Below are 17,005 nucleotides of genomic sequence, written 5' to 3' on the forward strand. Positions count from 1 at the left end.
TCTACGGAAAACCCTTGTTAAATGAAGAACTGATACCTGTCAACAAGTAATAGAAACAGATCAGGCATATGTGACAGTTGGCGGGCATAATGATTTTAAAATAAGTTTAATCTATTAAAGAGTTTAAACTGCGGGTGAGACTTTGAAGTGCTTTTCGTTTCACTGTTGTTCATACACTGGAAAGGCTGTATTAATTTGTTAATTTTTCTGCATCCTGTCAGATGGCATGTATTTTCCTCTTTCACTGTCTTGCTCATTCCTCTTGGTGGCATCTGAAGTATACCAACTTTAGACGCCCCGGTAGAGCTAGGTGTAGTGGCTTCATGGTTAGAGCGCTTGTATCTCCCCCTCCCCCCCAGCCCCCTACCATCTTTCTACATGGGCAGGAGCTCATGACATGGTGCAGCACGTCACTTCCAACATGGAACCCCTAGTTTTCTTAGTTTTGCTTCCCTAGATTCTACCTCGTGCCCAGTCTGCAGCACCACGTTCGCTTTGGGAGGGCAAGGGACTAAGGAGGGCGTCTCTGGGTCGTTACGCATTCCACGAAGCCTCGCCGTCATCCTCGTAGTCAGGCCGAAAATCCTCAGAAGCATCCAGACCGTCCAGTCACGGGACGGCTTCGGAATTTTATGCTTTGTCTTCACCAACCACAATCTCCAGTTTGAAGAAAGGAAAATGCATTAGGCAGAGAGTTAAGTTTCTTTGCCTCTACAGTTATGCCGATATCTTTTTGCGTGATTTCTGGATTGTTTTTCAGTTATCTTTCACCATTTCTTCAGCTTTCCCTCTCAACTCGCCGGCACTGCTGAATGCGTCAGAAACTTCTCATCGTTTGCCAATTACATCATAACAAAGTCAATAAACGAGAAAAGAAACGATTGCGCCAGAGTTTCCATTCAGTTTGCCTCACTAGCTACAGGGAGGCTGGTTAAGTTTCTGAAATGGGATCATTTAGCTCGAAGGTACGTACACCACACGATGGTAAAGAACATTGCGAGGCCACCGAAGTTGAAGTGGATGCGACTGGAATGGCAGAAAGCTCGGTTGGTCGGCCCAACGAAACATCGAATGAAGACAGTTCAGAGGTGGCGTCCACAAGTGAAGAACAGCATTCTCCGCCGAAATTCCGCCAGTCATTTTCTTGGCTGGTGGACACGCCAGTCGTTCTGACCACCGGCACTGGAAAAGAACAGAAATCAAAAGGGAAAAGATGCGGCGATGGAAAAGAAAAGACGAGCAGCAACATGCTGAAATACACCAATGGAAAATATCTAAAATCCTGCCAGCACCTCACGGAGATGCCGCCATCAGACCTGAAACGACCGATCACAGACGCTGCACAGAGTTCGTCGTCAGCGTCGTGCAGTAAACACGTCAGGTATTCTAGGTGTGATGCTAAGCATGAAGCAAGTAAGAGTGGGTTGAAATTAAACCAGAAAAGCCTTGGTAAAAGAGATGTCATTCCATCGGCGAGTGGTTTTCGTGTTGGCTTTGGTGCGGACGGAACTGAGCAGATTTGTCAAAGCCAGACTCGGCAAACATCATACAAAGGGAATATTTAAACTCATGGCATGGGACTCAGTGGAAACAAAAAGACATTAATAACCCATTTGGGACATGACTTTCAGTGTAGTTTATTTCGCGTGTAAGGTAATTTGTTTCGATGGCTGCAAATGTTCACAGGCTAGCACTATTGATTTTTAACGAGATTTCTGACGTAGTGAAATTGAGTGGTTTATAATTCTCCTGTTACGATCATGAAAAAGATTTTTTTCCATGTAGTGATAATCAATTCATCATTGTCCTGTTTCGTTCAAATTTGTTTTTAACATTGTCGTGTTTCGCTAATAAATTTGTTAAGACCTTGATATAATTCAGTGTAATTCTTATAGTTAGCGCAGCTCTGTTGTTTTGGTTAATTAAATATCTCCAGGTGCAGGTTCCAGTGTACAAAACGAAGTAGATAAATAGCGCATCAAAACCACACACACAGAAAAACCAGCGTTAGTCCTACATTTATAGGTTTGCGAGTGCGGCACGAGGTGTAATCTTTGGAAAAACGATGAGCAGAATGAATTGTAAATGTTTTAACGAACTTGAAAAAGAAAATTAAGTACGTCGATTTAGTGCAAATGGAGCGATGTTCATAAAAGCGAATAAAGAGCGTCGGCTGGGATTTTAATAAGACGAACAGCGTTTTCTTTGATGGTGTCGGGAAGTTTTAAGATTACCCAAAACAGTACATTTTCATTAATTCCGTAGCGAAAAAAAAAACACCACATTTCTGCTACTGAAAGCGAAAAGTCTATTATTTTACATCTACTCCGATATATCTCAATTTTGAAAAAAAAAAATTAACCCGTGATCCTGATTAGCTCGAGTTGAAATTAATAGGAATCAAATAATCTGTTTATTTGAAAACGATAAATTTCTTGAAATCGAGTCGAATCGAAGATTTCAGAAACGGAAGGAATGCAAATTGAAAGTTGTGGTAATTTTCCGTTAAATCAATTACGCGGTCATTAACTCGATGACGTCAAACGACAGCAAGTAAAATACTGAATATTGTCGCACACTTGATATGATAAGCACTGGGATATGAGGTTGGTTTTGGTACAGGAAGAGTGATTTTCAGAGGTGCAGCCAGGATTTTTCCTAGGGGTCAGCCCAAATACGAATTCGGTAAATGTTGCGCAACACATTGATTTGTACCAGAGAGGCAAAGGAGAGAGAGAGCCTGGGATCGAGGTTGGATTTATACGTGTCTTGATATTGTTCTTGTTTCTCCCTTTGCTGTTATTCGTTTCAAATTTATTAATGGCGGATGAAAGTTCCTGTTACAACTACAACAGTTCGTTTCTCTTATCATTCAAAATCTCTACAAATAACAAGCGGCGTGGTTGCTGTGTAGCAAAGACATCAGTGATAGCATTCTCTTTCGTTATTCATTGTATTGCGCAAGTATGTTTTCAGTCGCTTCACAGAGCTGAAGGACCGCTCGCTTTCAACTGAGCCTGCTGGTAATGTGCAAAGGATTGCCAACACCATGTTTATGTTAGGGATTTACACGGCATCACAGCTTCCTTGAGCTCCCAATATGTTTGTAGGGAGGAAGGTTTTTTCAACTTTCACCCGCATATTGCGCATCAATTGCCTCGGGCGAAACTTTGTCGCTCTCACAGAACTTAACTGCTTCAGCGATGTCGCTGTGATCTGTGACAAGCAAATGAACTTGCATACAGGGATCACGCACCGGGGAGGTGCTTACGTTTACGTGAGCTCTTCCGCTACTCCGGTTCAATAGATTTCAGTAGATCTCTTCTGGTTAATGCTAATGCTGAGCGGGGTGGGGGGGGGGGGGGGGGGGGGCGCAATCACGGAACAAACGATGTTTACGTGTCGCACCAGGAAAAGGTTAGGAGAACCCACTGGGAAACCAAGAAAGAACGCACGTGTTACGTATGTTACAACGTACCGGGAAGGGTCAGGAAAAACATAAAACGGGAGAAAATGAACGTGGCATGAACAGGAAACTTGCTGAATAATGTACAATTAAATTTACCATTGGCCGCTTAGGAAAAGCACGGTGTCATATACAAGGAAGGCACGGCGAGTATTGCAGGGACTTATCAGGGAACCATTAAGGAATTGATTGGACAAGAGAAGGAAACATGAACTGAAAACATGAGGGAAAGCCTGCAAAACGTACGGGGAACGGATTGGAAACCGATATGAATTGCGCTATTCCCACAATGAATGCACGGAGTATCGGACGGGAAAAGGCATTGGGGAACCTACATTAAATGAACGGGAAATGTAAGGGGAATCTCACAGGGAACCCACGGTGTAACAAACGGGAAAACACATGGGTGGGAACCCACGGTGAATGTACAGGGAACGCAGAAGAGACCCCACTAGGAAACCTACCGAGGAGGGGAGGGGGGGAGGGGGACGCAAGGGGTTACGTATGGGGGAACAACGTGTAGGGGAGCGCACGGGAAATAGAAGAGACGCAAAGTGAATGCACGCATGTAAGGCAGGTCACATAGGGCAGCAGGCCGCATAGGGCATTCTTGACGAAATGCATGAGGAAACCTACGGTGTAACAAATAGGCAAGGGCATTGGGAAACTCACAGCTAAAGTATGGGTGACTTGCAGGTAACGCACGTGCTCAAAGCACAAGGAAAGCCGTAGTAAAACGCAGGAAAACCCACGACAATGCACGCGAAGCGTGTAACGCAGGGAGGTCACGGCGTAACGGAAGAGAGAACACGAGGAAACCCAGTACGAATTCACGGATGTCGGTGAGGGAGACCCGCAGATGAATGAACGACTTAGCGTGTGGCGAAAAGCGCAGGGATTAGAAGGAGAACCAGATCGAGAAAGGCAAGAGGAAACGCACGAGGGAATGCACAGTGAAAAGAAGGATTAATTATTAATTAAAAGCCCGCGGGATTGTGAATGCAAGCCGGAAAAGAGGTGGGAAGCCACACGGGAACCCATGATTTCCAACGGTAATACCTCGATTTTGTGTTAGTGCCCTTGATTTCAACGATAACATACAATATCAAATTTTAGAAACGGTTTAATTATAGTATTTTTTTTTCTTTTTTAATTGTTTCTAACTTCCACCTAATTTTAAGTTTTGATTCGTAGGCCATCAGGTCTTTGCACGGGGATGTTAAAAACCTTTCAAAATCGACCATTACGATTATCACAAAAGGTTTATTTAACGAAATATGACGACCGCGTGATTCAGTCTTGACAAATGTTATGTTGTCTAAATAAAGCCTAAAAATGCAAAGATATGGAGAAAAATTGATATTTTTGAAGTGATACAATAGTATCCAAGCCGTGAAAATGCGGGACATTTTGATCAGCGATTGGTACTGGTTTGTAATCAATATTCATGACTACTTGTGGAATTGCGTCCAACCAAACACTTGTTTATGGTGCGCAGACGTGGATTTATGTGCTCCTGGTGATGTCGTACCTGGCTATGTTCTTCCTTCGAAGCACAACGAGAGAGAAGTATTAAAATATTGATGGTGAGTGTACGTTTGAACCTTTCTGCTCTTCACCAAACGGAACAATTTCTTCCTTCGTAAAGTTAAGTTCCAACTTTCGCTCGCAATTTTGTCTGCCGAGCTGCACACAACTTCGCTCATAAACCAGACATCTGGATTTTAATTCGTAGTTTTGCAATCACTGAGATGAAACGTTTCAGTGAAGGGTTAAGAAATAATTTTTGCAGAAGTTTGTAAGATACTTGAGGTGAATTTGTTTAATATTTCCTGTTCTTCTCGTTGCGTGTTGCTCCCTGAAAGTCGAAAACCGTTGCCACGTGCAGCCGGCTCATACGAACTTTGGTAACTGCTTGCCTTTGTGGTAATAGTGTATCTTGGAAATACATTTGTCCTGAGAAAAATACTTATGTTTCTCTTTATTGTCTTCTTCAAGGAGAGGAAATGGCCTAACGACGAAGACGGAATTCATTGGTATGACCCGTGGAACGAAAGAAGAGATTGAAATTCATGAGGAGTTCAAATGGTTATTCAACAGTGGAGATGACAAAGAGATGAGAATTTTAATTTCATAACTTTCGATTAAAATGGTGGCGATATATTTGAAGCTTGCGTTGTAAGGATTAGTTGCCGAAGTTTTTTCTAGTAGAAAAACTCATGGTATTTATTTGTTTCGAACGACTGATATATATTTTCAATATTTTTTCAATAACTAAACTTCGACCGTACTTCAAACCTGAGATCTCGATTCTGGTAGCCACCATTTTGGTTCGGACAATTTTTGGAAATATTTTTCTGGAAAAATTTTAAGTGGATAAACAACGTTGAGTTTTTACGGTGGCACTATTCAAATAGTGGGTGTTTTTTTTAGACAAAAGGAGACTAAATTGGCCTGTGCGACAACGAAAACATATGTTTGACAACAACGAAATTCACTCTACAACAATAAATTGTCTTGCTACAATTAAAATGATGTCGCAACAGTCTACTCTTCGGATCGAGTAAAACCTCAAGTTATATTCAGTGTTTTCCCATGTACGAGGAGATTAAAATAGGACCGCATGCCTGTAGCGTGAAACAGAGAAAATATATTTTGGAACAAACGAAATTATTGTGTAACAAATTTAAATTGTCTTCCTGTTATTGAAATTATCTTCAAACATTAAATTCTCATCGCATAAAGCCTCGAAATCATAATGTTATAAGCATAAAAATTCCAGGATAAAAAAAACTACTCTTGAAGTCATCTGAATTGATCACAGGAACACAGAATTGAATAATGAAATTATTTACAAACATGTTCAGCAATCTTGAAACACTTCAAAACAAATATCGACTCTGGCCAAAAACGGCGACTGCAAATTACGAAGAAGATTTCTGAAGAAATGCGAAGATTCCGAACGGCTGCCGACAGCCATCCGAGGTATTCCGAAGATTGCCGACGATAGAATTCCGGAGATCACTCGAAGATTTCCCAAGGGTAACGTACGTTTGGGAATACTTTAAGGAATTCGGAAGGCTAAACTGCAAATCGAAGCTTTTCTTGCTTATCGTTGTGCCACAATTACTTAAAAATAAATTGAAAATATCTTCAGGTTATTGGACGTACTAAACAGCTCTCAATTTTTGAAAGTGCCACCTTAACGACAGATCAACGTTTGTTTTAACCCCTAGATATTGAATGTTTAAGCTTCTAAAATCAATATCTGGTTTATAAAAGGTGTTGTGAAAAGGAAAAAGCAGAGAAGTATAGCGAGAGTGATAAACAAAATGATCGAATATAGGTGATATTGCCTTGATGTCCTACTGAATTCTCAGAACGACAGATAACACCAAGATAAGCAATTGTTAAGGAAAATTGATATTTTCAGCGTTAAAGTACGAACGAGTTTTGCATCGCGAACAACTTAAAATATAAAACCTGTTTCTGTACATGCTTTAACATTTGCAAATCAAATTCGATTCTGCTATCTTTTGTTTTTCAAAAAGGCTGCCGACAATTTTGTAACAATCGCAACCAAAACTAGAAAAAAACCAGCAACTGTATTTGTTAACAAGGATGATGCTGAATATTTGCATATGAATTGGTATTAAAACGTGCCTTGTCATATATAAAGTTCTCGTTGCGCCTTTGCAAAACATGTTAGTTTTCTTCTGTTATTTCTCACGATTAAATTTCTGGACGTCCAAAAGAAGTACCTCAGCATTTTTCTTTGATAACCTTTGTTCCAAACAGAGTAAAACATTTTTGAAAATATTTCAACAAGAGCACTTGACGAGTTTATAAAATATACTGAAGCGGCCGGAGGAATTTGGCGTTATTCTAGGAAACATCTTTGTTACCAGATATTGATTATTTTGTGGTGTTAAAACTTTGGTCGTTGTGCGGGAAAAGAGAACGGAGCGAACAGTCTCATCGGAAGAGAAAATTAACTTGTTTCGAAACTTAGATGGGTTTATAACCCATCGAAATTTGGTCAATTTTGCGGGGGAAAATGATTGGATTTTAACACGAAATTATTAATTGATGAGAGAGTTCTTGCTCCTGCGTAACTGATCCGAAGAGTACAATCTATATCATCGTCTGACAGAGAGAGACATGAAATGAAGAGTTACAAACAGTTGCAGATCATACTCGATTGGATATAAACTGATTCAACTCAGTCAGTTGAAACGGTACTTCACGGTCATTTTGCGAGGTTTAAAAAATCTATTTCGGAATTAAATTTCATTTGGTCGCCTATTTGATCAGTTTGTCTTTCACGTCTCGAGGAATTCTTGCACCAGCCTCTTCCAGGCGTTCAGTTAGTTGGGGCGCATCGCGCAAAACAGCTCGCGAAAAAATAAAAAAAGCGCGGTGAGAGGAAGCACTTTTTATTTTTTCGCGCGCTAATTTTCGCGCTGCGCCATAACTGAACGCCTGGAAGAGGCTATTCTTGCACCACCTCGCACAAAAACCATCGGGAAATTTGAAGACTGTTTGGCAAAAATTTATTTCGAGACGGAAAAAAAGAAAATTGCTTTTTTAATGCGAGGTGGTGCAGTAGTTAGTTTTTGACAAGATTTTCTGTCAACTTTTGCCTTTGAGAGTTTTTTACAATCAGAAACTTTTGAAGGGTAACCTCATTAAACTTTTCTCAAAAAAGTTGTAAGGGGAAACGCTGTGCAAATTTCTCAGATTTTCCGCCAAAAGTCTTAGTTTTTAAATGCGAACTTTTTCCTTCACACTTTTTAATTTAATTTTACTGATTTTCATTTAATTAATTAGTTACTTATTGCAAAACAATAAAATGAAATGAAATGAAAACAGCTAGTGATGACTTTTGTGTACATTATTTTAGCATTGTTAAAAGATATTACAGACAATAAAAATACAACAGCAAATAGAACTCAATTACACAGGCGAATACAATATAACTTTTATTGACTCTTTAATAATTCAATTAAAATTCATTACAAACAAGTGAGGAAAAAAAAATGCGCTTTTAAAAGGGCCTGGTAACTAGTCAAAATGTAGGCTCTCTTTTACTATTTTTTGACTATGTAGGGTTGCCAAAAAGAAAAAAATTCTGCGTATTTGAACAGAGTCTAGCCAGAAATCAAGTATATACCGTGAGTTTTAATGGGAAAAACCCTACATAGTGCAAGATTTTTTCAACCAAAAGACTCCGTATATGTTTGACTCTAAACCAGACACCATTTAAGATTGCAGACTTTTTTTCTAAGGACAATTTTTCCACTTTTCAATTTTTTCCTTGACCCTTTTAAAAGCGCAACCTTTTTTTATCAATTCAATGCGTCTTTGAAAACTAGAGAGATTTCAGTAAATTTGTGAAATATATACAAGACAATTTGACAGTAATTTCAACAAGTTTACTAACGAGACTTCGTGTTGCAAAAACAAATCCAGGTAGAACTAATGTTCTACCTTAATTTTACAGCTACAAACTTGGAATACACTTCACGGCTTCCTCAAAAAACTAGCAAGACACGAGACAATTTGACAGCAACTCTTGTGTTGTGAAATCACTAATACGAGCTCCGCCCTAACAATCTCTCGCATGAAAACTCAATCGAGATAAACTTTGCCTTGTAATCTACCTTACTTTTAAAACGTGATCCATCTACAGTGTAAACGAAGTTCTTTGCCTTCCTTTGCTTCCTTCTCCATGGTAATGTAGCTGCATGTACACTTGAGATGGCAGCCTGAAAGAAAGAAAAATAAAATGTCCAATTAACCATGGGCATTCTGAAACCCCCAAAACAAAATATACATACAGTGCATTCTCGACCATAGTTTACAAGTTAATTCTCTCATCGGGAATGCGCTTGTCGTTTGGTTAAATCATCATCACAGAAATACACGGAGTTAACATAATGAAATTAAGAACAACCTAAAACGGGGACAAGCAGCAACACGAAATAAATAACCCCAGCAAAAATATAGCACTCTATATTTTTAAAAAGTGTATATGACACAATTTTTTTCCCCACTGATTCTGGTCGTTAATAATGTTAGAAAAACAGTTGTAAAGTTTTTAGATCGTGAGAATATTTTGAATTATTATATGGAGAAGAGTGTTTTACTGGGAACTAAACCACTCGTAGATTCCATACGCCACTTCATCCGGGACCCGAGTGGCGTATTTTCCGTATGTCACCTTTGTGAGTGTCGTATCGTTCAATGAAGTCACGATTCCCGCCTTTTGCTTTTGTTGAATTGGTTTCTCCATATAATAAAAAGAACATTACACGTTGGCTCGAAGATATGAATTTTATGTTCTCGTGGCAAGAACAATATCTCACTCGTTCGCTTTGCTCACTCGTGAGATATTGTTCTTGCCACTCGAACATAAAATTCATATCTTCTCGCCACCGTGTAATATCCTCTATATACGTGCTATTTTCATGTTGAAATTGTCCCAGGGATCGCACGGCCAAAATGTCACATGATTTACGTCTGTGACGTCACTGTGTTTGATAAACAAACCAATATGGTTGAAAGCGAAGGGAAATGGAGCGGGTTGAAAATTAGCGTTGCTAGCTAGCTAATCACTTGCACATTTGAAGCCATGTGCAAGAGAAATGACAAGGTGGCTTTGTGCCACTGCAATGTTATCAAACACTGTGACATAACAAACACAATTCTCATCCCCAGTTTCCCGGGACACTTTTATAGTGAAATTGACTGTATTTTGGCCACGAAAAATCATCCACATAATTTTTTTTTTTTGCATTTTCAAAACAGTATTCGTCTATTAGATATATCCAGGAAGGAAAATATTTAAAAAAAAAAATTGTGTCATACACTTAAAATTCTTCATCTGCATTGTGTACAATTACATGTACTCCTAGTACTTGCACCATCTAGTGATGAAAAACTCTCTGTTTTAAAATAAATTATTGTCACTCACCTAATAAGGGATCCAATGCCTCAATTTAATTCTTTTTCCTCTAAAGTCTCAGAACAGCCTTTCTTGTTTCTTCTCTGTTTTGTATCTAGTAAGAATCAGAAAATGTTTTAACCTTTATGACATCCTTCAACTCTTAATTTCAAAAACTACGCAACTAAAACGAAACCATAAGAATTTTCCATTTCAACCCTACAGGGACAAGTTTCCACAATGAAGGTACGGTTAAGTCTGCATCAGGCCAAGGGATCCAAACCCCCACAGCTTATCCAGGTCTATAAGGTGTATTTCTATTCTGCCAGTATGGGATGCTAGTCTGTCATAGGACTAGCACCAAGTATTAAATTCAGCCAGCACCCATTTGTACACCTGGGTGGAGAGAGGTAGTGTGAGAGTAGAGTGTCTTGCTCAAGAACACAACAAAGAGACCCTAAGCATTGGCTCAAACCCAGACTGCTTGATGTTCAGTCCAGTACACTGACCATTATACCACTGTGTCCTTCCCCCACAAAACAACACTCCTCAACAACAGTACCACTGGCATTGTAGTCTTGAGGAATTTTTGTACGCCCTACCCCCAAAGAGCTAAGGTATATGGTCACATAACAATGGTTTGTTGGAATAACCTAACAGTAATGAAACAATAAAATCTTTATGCATTTTAATTTTTAGCCTCCCCCTACTAAGGGGTGTTTAGATGATGAAGGTTAAGGTAAAGTCTTCATCAGGCTAAGTGATCCAAACTTCCACACCTTATCCTAGTTCCTGTAGCATCAATTGACAATGCGTCTTTCTACTCTGTGCTCTCCAACCCATCCCCGACCAAATGGGATGCCAGTCTGTGGCAGGTTTAGTCCCAGTATGAAATTCACCCAACATGCATTTGTATATTTGGGTGAAGGGAAGCTGTGTGAGAGTAACATGTATCTCCTCAATATAAATCTTTCTCCACATAAGTCTCGGCATACATCTTTCTGGTTTGAATCTAGTAAGAAATGGGAACTGTTTTAACCTTTATGACAGCCTTGATCTCTTAAGTTCTGCAAACTACTCAATTAAATATAAGCCATCAGATTTTTAAGGTTTTAATTAGGGTAAATTTGGAGTTTGAAGGCAAGGTAAAGTCTGTATCAGGCCAAGTGATCTAAGCCACCATCCCCAGTCTCTGTTACATCAAGTGAAATTGAGTAGTTCTAATCCCCTGTGTATTGGATGCCAGTCTGTTTGTTTCACAGAACTACACGTTGATTAGAAAATCATCACATTTGTAAGAAGTGGCAATTTTGAAAATGGGATGGGATAGGATAAAAGCCTGTTGCAGGGTACAACTAAATTTACCCAGTAACCGTCTGTACATTTAGTACACCAAGGTGGAAAGAGGTAGTGTGAGAGTTAAGTGTCTTGCCCAAGAACACAATGCGAAGACCCTAACTGTTGGGTCAAACCCTGACTTGTTGATCTACAGTCTAGTGTGCTCAATTAACATTAGATTACTGTGTCCCTCCTCCCACAAAAGAATACTAATCTTGTCAACAAGTTTCCCAGGCATTGCAGTTTTAAGGAAGGGCTAAGCTGTAGTATTGCCACATAACAACAGTTTCTTGAAATAGCTGAAAAATAAAACAGTAGCCTTTCTATTTTTTATAAAAATTTCCACCTGAAAATGTCATGCCTAGTGCATGAAACCAAACACAAAGAAATTGTGGCTCACTTACTAAGAATATGGAATCCAATGTTTCAACATGATTCTTTCTCCTCATGACTCTTGGCACACACTTTCATTGTTGCTTCTCTGTTTGGCATGTAGTAAGAGAAGAAAATGTTTCAACCTTTACCAAATTCCTTGATCTCTTATGCTTTACAAAATACACAATTCAACATAATTCATCAGATTTTTAAAGTTCACTAAGGCCCAGTTGAGATGCTGAACTCAATTATTTGAATTTAGACTGGCCCATATTATCAAAAGTATGCCTGTTGATTCAGATGTTGAACTTAATTCACCAAACTTTAGTTAGTTTGAACCAAATCACATCGAAATGTCGGCGATTTTCAGGCAAAGTGTAAACTGCTCGTAAAATGTGTTATAATAATTTATGCATTAGGCTCGGCACGTGAAAAGTTCGACGTCTGAAACAAAGCCGTTCCAAAGCCAAAATGCCTGGCTGAGCTAGGCGGGAAGAATGACTGAGCCATTCTAAATTCAAATAGCCGTTCTTAACTGTTTCAGGTGCCAAACTTTTCATGTACTTAATTCAACGTATTACATTCGGCTCATGAAACGTCTAGCGTCTGAATTGGACCTAAGTACCAATTGTACAGCTGGGTGGTGAGAGGTACTGAGAGAGTAAAGAGTCTTGCCCAAGAAAAAAAACGGCTTGATGTGCAGTCCAGTCCACAAACCATTAGATGATCAACACTGTCTCTAATTTTTCCACAATAACAAATTATAACTAAATAGCATGAAGCTAAATGGTTAAGGAAGTACTGACGCATACAGTGGAAAGAAATTAAATTTCTTTCCACTGTATGCAGCAGTACTTCCCTAACCATTATGGTCCCTCCCTCCCTCATCAACAACGGTACCCCAGGCACGGCTAGGTTATCTTGTCACATACATCTTCAAGTAACAAGCAATTCTTGAGGTAATACATCAAACACGAAAGACCGTGTTTGACCACATTTCCAAACACCACGAAGAGAGTTGAAAATATGACGTGCAACTGAGTATTATTGGTGAACTTCAAGGTGTTTGGAATTGTGGTCAAACATTGTCTTGAGTGTTTGATATATGTTCTCAATCGAATCCAAAACTATGGCGAAAACAGAGAAATAAAATCGTAAAAATCTATGCTAATTAAGATCAGATATCCAAACACTGCCACGGTCATGATTTCCCTTGTTTAAACTTGATGAATTATTAATGAATTTGAGAAATAGCTGAACAACATTGAAACAACCACTTCCCTGTTCATTTAATTTAGCAAGTAAGCAATAAAGGAATATTAATAATCACTCCAACCAAACACAGACAAATCATGATCCACCTTCTCTGGGATCTAATGTCTCAAAGTGAATCGTTTTCATATAAGTCTTGGTACATAGAGTTATTGCTGCTTCTCTGTTTTCTATCTAGTAAATATAGGAAAGGTTTTAAATACATTCAAGCTTTGTAAGCACTGGAAAAACTGCAAATATGAAACAAGAGGCCACAGTCGTAAGATGAACAGAAGAACAATACGACAGGGAAAACTTTGCTTTCAACATGCAGATAGCAACAGCTACCCAAAAGGTTCCTGACCCATTAATTTGCTTTGATTACCAATAACCTTCTCTTCTGAATGCAGCTGGATGTGTCTGCTGGGGAGATAAACAAAGTATAAATAACAGCCATGCACCTATAATTTGCCTGTCATACAAACTGCTGAGAACCTGTTTTCTCTTAAAGCAATATGCTGAACAGCTGTTGAACCACTAATTAATGAATCTGGTAAATGCTTTAACCTGTAAGTGTTAAGACTGTCTCATCCAGCCATCAGCGTGATAGTGTTAAGGCCTTTAACAGTGCAACATGGAGACCTTGATTTGAGTTAGGTCAGTTGTCCACTTGGCAAACATCAGAACCTGTTGCCTGCTGGCTTTGAATAAAAGTTCTTCTGGATATTCCTAATAAGAAAATATAAATTGTATTGAAAAAAATATATAGACCATTAAGAGGTAACAAGTAAACTAAAGAGAAAAAAAAACCACCATTAAGAAAGGCATTATTATATGGGATAAAGAACAAATTTTTCTGGTGAGACACTGCATGTAGCCTGGAGTGGCAAGATAGTGCCATCTATTAGTCCCTGCTGGGGTAGCCAATCACAGTGCAGGATTTAGTTAATCTTGCCTGCTCAGGGAGCTAGGCATGTAGGATCATATAGTAGTATTACTAATACTAAACTACACCTCCATTCAGAGATTTGTAATAATTTGATTAGAAGGATAACATCAACAATTCACAGGGAGACTAGTTTCATTAAGAGCCAGGCACCAGGCAAATTGACTAGTTGTGAGGGTGATTTGACCTGTCTGGTTTGACCATCTAGAGGAAGTCTTTAAAGTCTTTAATAAGTATACTCCTTAAACAGTGGAACTATACTAGGAGTTTAAAATAACATAATAAAAGCACGTAATAAAGGAAAGTTTCTTTTATCAAGAAGTTGTTATGAAAATCAAACAAAGGATTTAGTAGCTTAGACTATGTACTGACTGTGGTATTGAAGCCCTAATGAAGTGATACAAATTGCAGTGAAATTGCCATGTGCTAAAATTCAACAGAGGCTCCTGAAAACGCTTCCTTCCGCTTGCATTAACTTCTGCAAGTTACTTTTCAAGTTGACGGAATAAACCTCACTTATGATAATATAAGACAAAGCCACATAAGGGCAAATAAAAACAGAAAAACGCTAAAATGCCTTACCTTCATACCTTGCAAGAAACAAACCCCCGCCATATTTTTCGTAGACATCATGCTTCCGGACACGTGATATTGAATTGTGTATGATGGGATATTCAACCGGATGTGACATCATGTCATTGCGATGCTACACCTCTGAATCAAGACCGAACACTGTAAACTGTAAACTCGAGTAAGTATTCCTTTTTCTCTCTAGGTCGTTAAGATTTCCCTCTTTCTTTATTAAACATTTACAGCTGTTTTCTTTGCTCGTGTCACGAAACGCTGACGCTCCACATCAGCGTTGCGTGACCATCCCGGCGACCTGAAAAGAAATTTCCTTGCCCAGAGAAAACACGAAGTTTATGACAAAGTCAACAAAGTTCAAGCAAAGGAGCAAGATGGGACTGGGTATTTAATTAAATGCTGAGGAATTTTCTAGGATCGTAAGAACCGTGCCGCGTTTCATCATCATCAGCATGACCGAGCATTACTGGGTTTTGTAGTTTGTGATGACACTTCCGGTGAAACTTCCAAATTTGGCAAATTTCATTATGCCGCGAAGTTTGTTTATCTCGTGAGGGTATAAAAATCTGACAGCGTGCTTCAAGAAAATCAGTCTTGATTGTGTTGCATCAGACTTCACAGAGAGGATACTGTTCACCAAAAGCTTCAAAATGTCCTTGCTTCCAAAGTTTCGTCTGCTTTGGCCAGCCATGCACCGAATTAGGTGAGTTTCTTATTTAAAAAGCGTGGCGAAATCAGTAATAGCATTTTTAAAATTCACCTCTACATAGAATTTTTAATTCAGTCGATACTGTGCCAGATACTGTGGAACAAGCCTGCTCAAAATGTGGAGAACTGCCCGCATATTTAAATGTGTACGACCTCCTATACAAGGTACAATGTTTTTTTTTGAAAAAAAAAAAAAAAAAACACGAAAAAAGAAAAAAAGCTTAGCTTTTCTGTCCAATTTTGCAACAAATTGAGAAATGTTTTGAATTTACCCTGAATTTCTTTCAGTAATTTTCTGGCACATGTTCATCTACAGGCATAATCCTGAATTTTGGTCAGGCCATGATCGATTCTTTCCATCATTATGGGATTCGTTCCACTCTCCTTGGTATCGGACGCCCGCACTTGGTACAAGTTACACTTACATTGAATTCACAGAAACTGGAGGGGGTACGGCGAAAAAAGACAGCAAAGATGGAGTGAAGGAGGCACGGAAATCTCCCGAGAACCTTGTGGAAGATCGTGACAGCTTCAAGGTTTCGTTTGATGTGTCCAAATTCAAGCCAGAGGAGATCACTATTCGCTCAGAAGATGGAGAATTAGTGGTGGAAGGAAAGCAAGAAGTAAGGAACGAAGAAGGCTTTTCCACTCGCCACTTTGTTCGTGCGTTTTCTTTACCCAGGAATATTGATCGCGACTCTTTCAAGTCCCGTCTCTCCAAGGATGGAATACTGAGCATCGAGGCGAAAAAGCTGCAGCAGGCAGAAGCGAAGGATAACTATATCAAGATCGAGAAAGAAGAAGAGGTGGACTAAAGTTTCAAAGGTGATAATTTCATCCGGAACTGTTGATCAAGATAGAGCAAAAATTGTTTACATAGAATTGACAGCATGACTCGCAAGGCAGTTAAAATCAGTGATAAAGGTATTAAACTGTTGTTTTTCACTAGCTACAGACTTCAGCTAATATTGTATCTGTAACCATTCATGTTAAAGTGGTGTAGAATAAAGCAAATGCTTTATGCCGTAGAAACTGCTGACTCATCTTATTTACAGTTAGGGCAGGTGGGGGAAAGATGTGGTGCCCGTAGGGTGTGTGTGTGTGGGGGGGGGGGGGGGGAGAGGTAGCTTCTTCAGATCCTGTGGGAGCACATGCAGGACTGTCAACCCCGGGGAGACTCTCATATAAAGAGGAGGGGGGTGCTAGCCAAAAGTTTTGAAAAGAACCCCTAAGAGGTACCAAGATCTTGTTTTGTGGGTGTGGCTTGAATTTTTTACACCCCTAAGAGATACCAATTCTAAAACAACACATCTCCTGTCATATTTTTTCAGCCTAATACCCTTAGAGGTACCGCAAAAGGTCCTGCTGTGGACCTTTTGAGGCTTGACAC

At 39.4% G+C, this 17,005-nt stretch overlaps 1 protein-coding gene and 1 long non-coding RNA gene across 5 annotated transcripts; one reads left to right on the forward strand and one right to left on the reverse strand.

Moving 5' to 3' along the window:
- Nucleotides 1-8,435: 8,435 nt before the first annotated feature.
- On the reverse strand, nucleotides 8,436-15,048 carry LOC110045766 (uncharacterized). Of its 4 annotated transcripts, none has more exons than XR_016207951.1 (5): nucleotides 14,905-15,048; nucleotides 13,944-14,105; nucleotides 12,155-13,796; nucleotides 10,443-10,527; nucleotides 8,436-9,234 (listed from the first exon to the last, which is right to left on the reverse strand). It is a non-coding gene; the product is annotated as an uncharacterized LOC110045766 (long non-coding RNA). The 4 variants fall into 4 exon arrangements; XR_016207950.1 differs by adding an exon at nucleotides 11,192-11,424 and having other exon boundaries at nucleotides 12,155-14,105; XR_016207952.1 differs by having other exon boundaries at nucleotides 12,155-12,231; nucleotides 13,487-14,105; nucleotides 14,905-15,002.
- A 215-nt stretch (nucleotides 15,049-15,263) lies between these two features.
- LOC110046388 (heat shock protein beta-1-like) lies at nucleotides 15,264-16,647 on the forward strand. The gene is made up of 2 exons (XM_020752080.2): nucleotides 15,264-15,610; nucleotides 15,932-16,647. The coding sequence occupies exons 1-2, from the start codon at nucleotides 15,558-15,560 to the stop codon at nucleotides 16,428-16,430; spliced, it is 552 nt and encodes a 183-aa protein (XP_020607739.2). The 5' UTR covers nucleotides 15,264-15,557; the 3' UTR covers nucleotides 16,431-16,647.
- Nucleotides 16,648-17,005: the final 358 nt, after the last annotated feature.

Source organism: Orbicella faveolata, unplaced genomic scaffold, assembly GCF_042242905.1.
Source record: "Orbicella faveolata isolate gen_17 unplaced genomic scaffold, um_ofav_v1 contig_24, whole genome shotgun sequence".
NCBI classification, from domain to species: Eukaryota; Metazoa; Cnidaria; class Anthozoa; order Scleractinia; family Merulinidae; genus Orbicella; species Orbicella faveolata.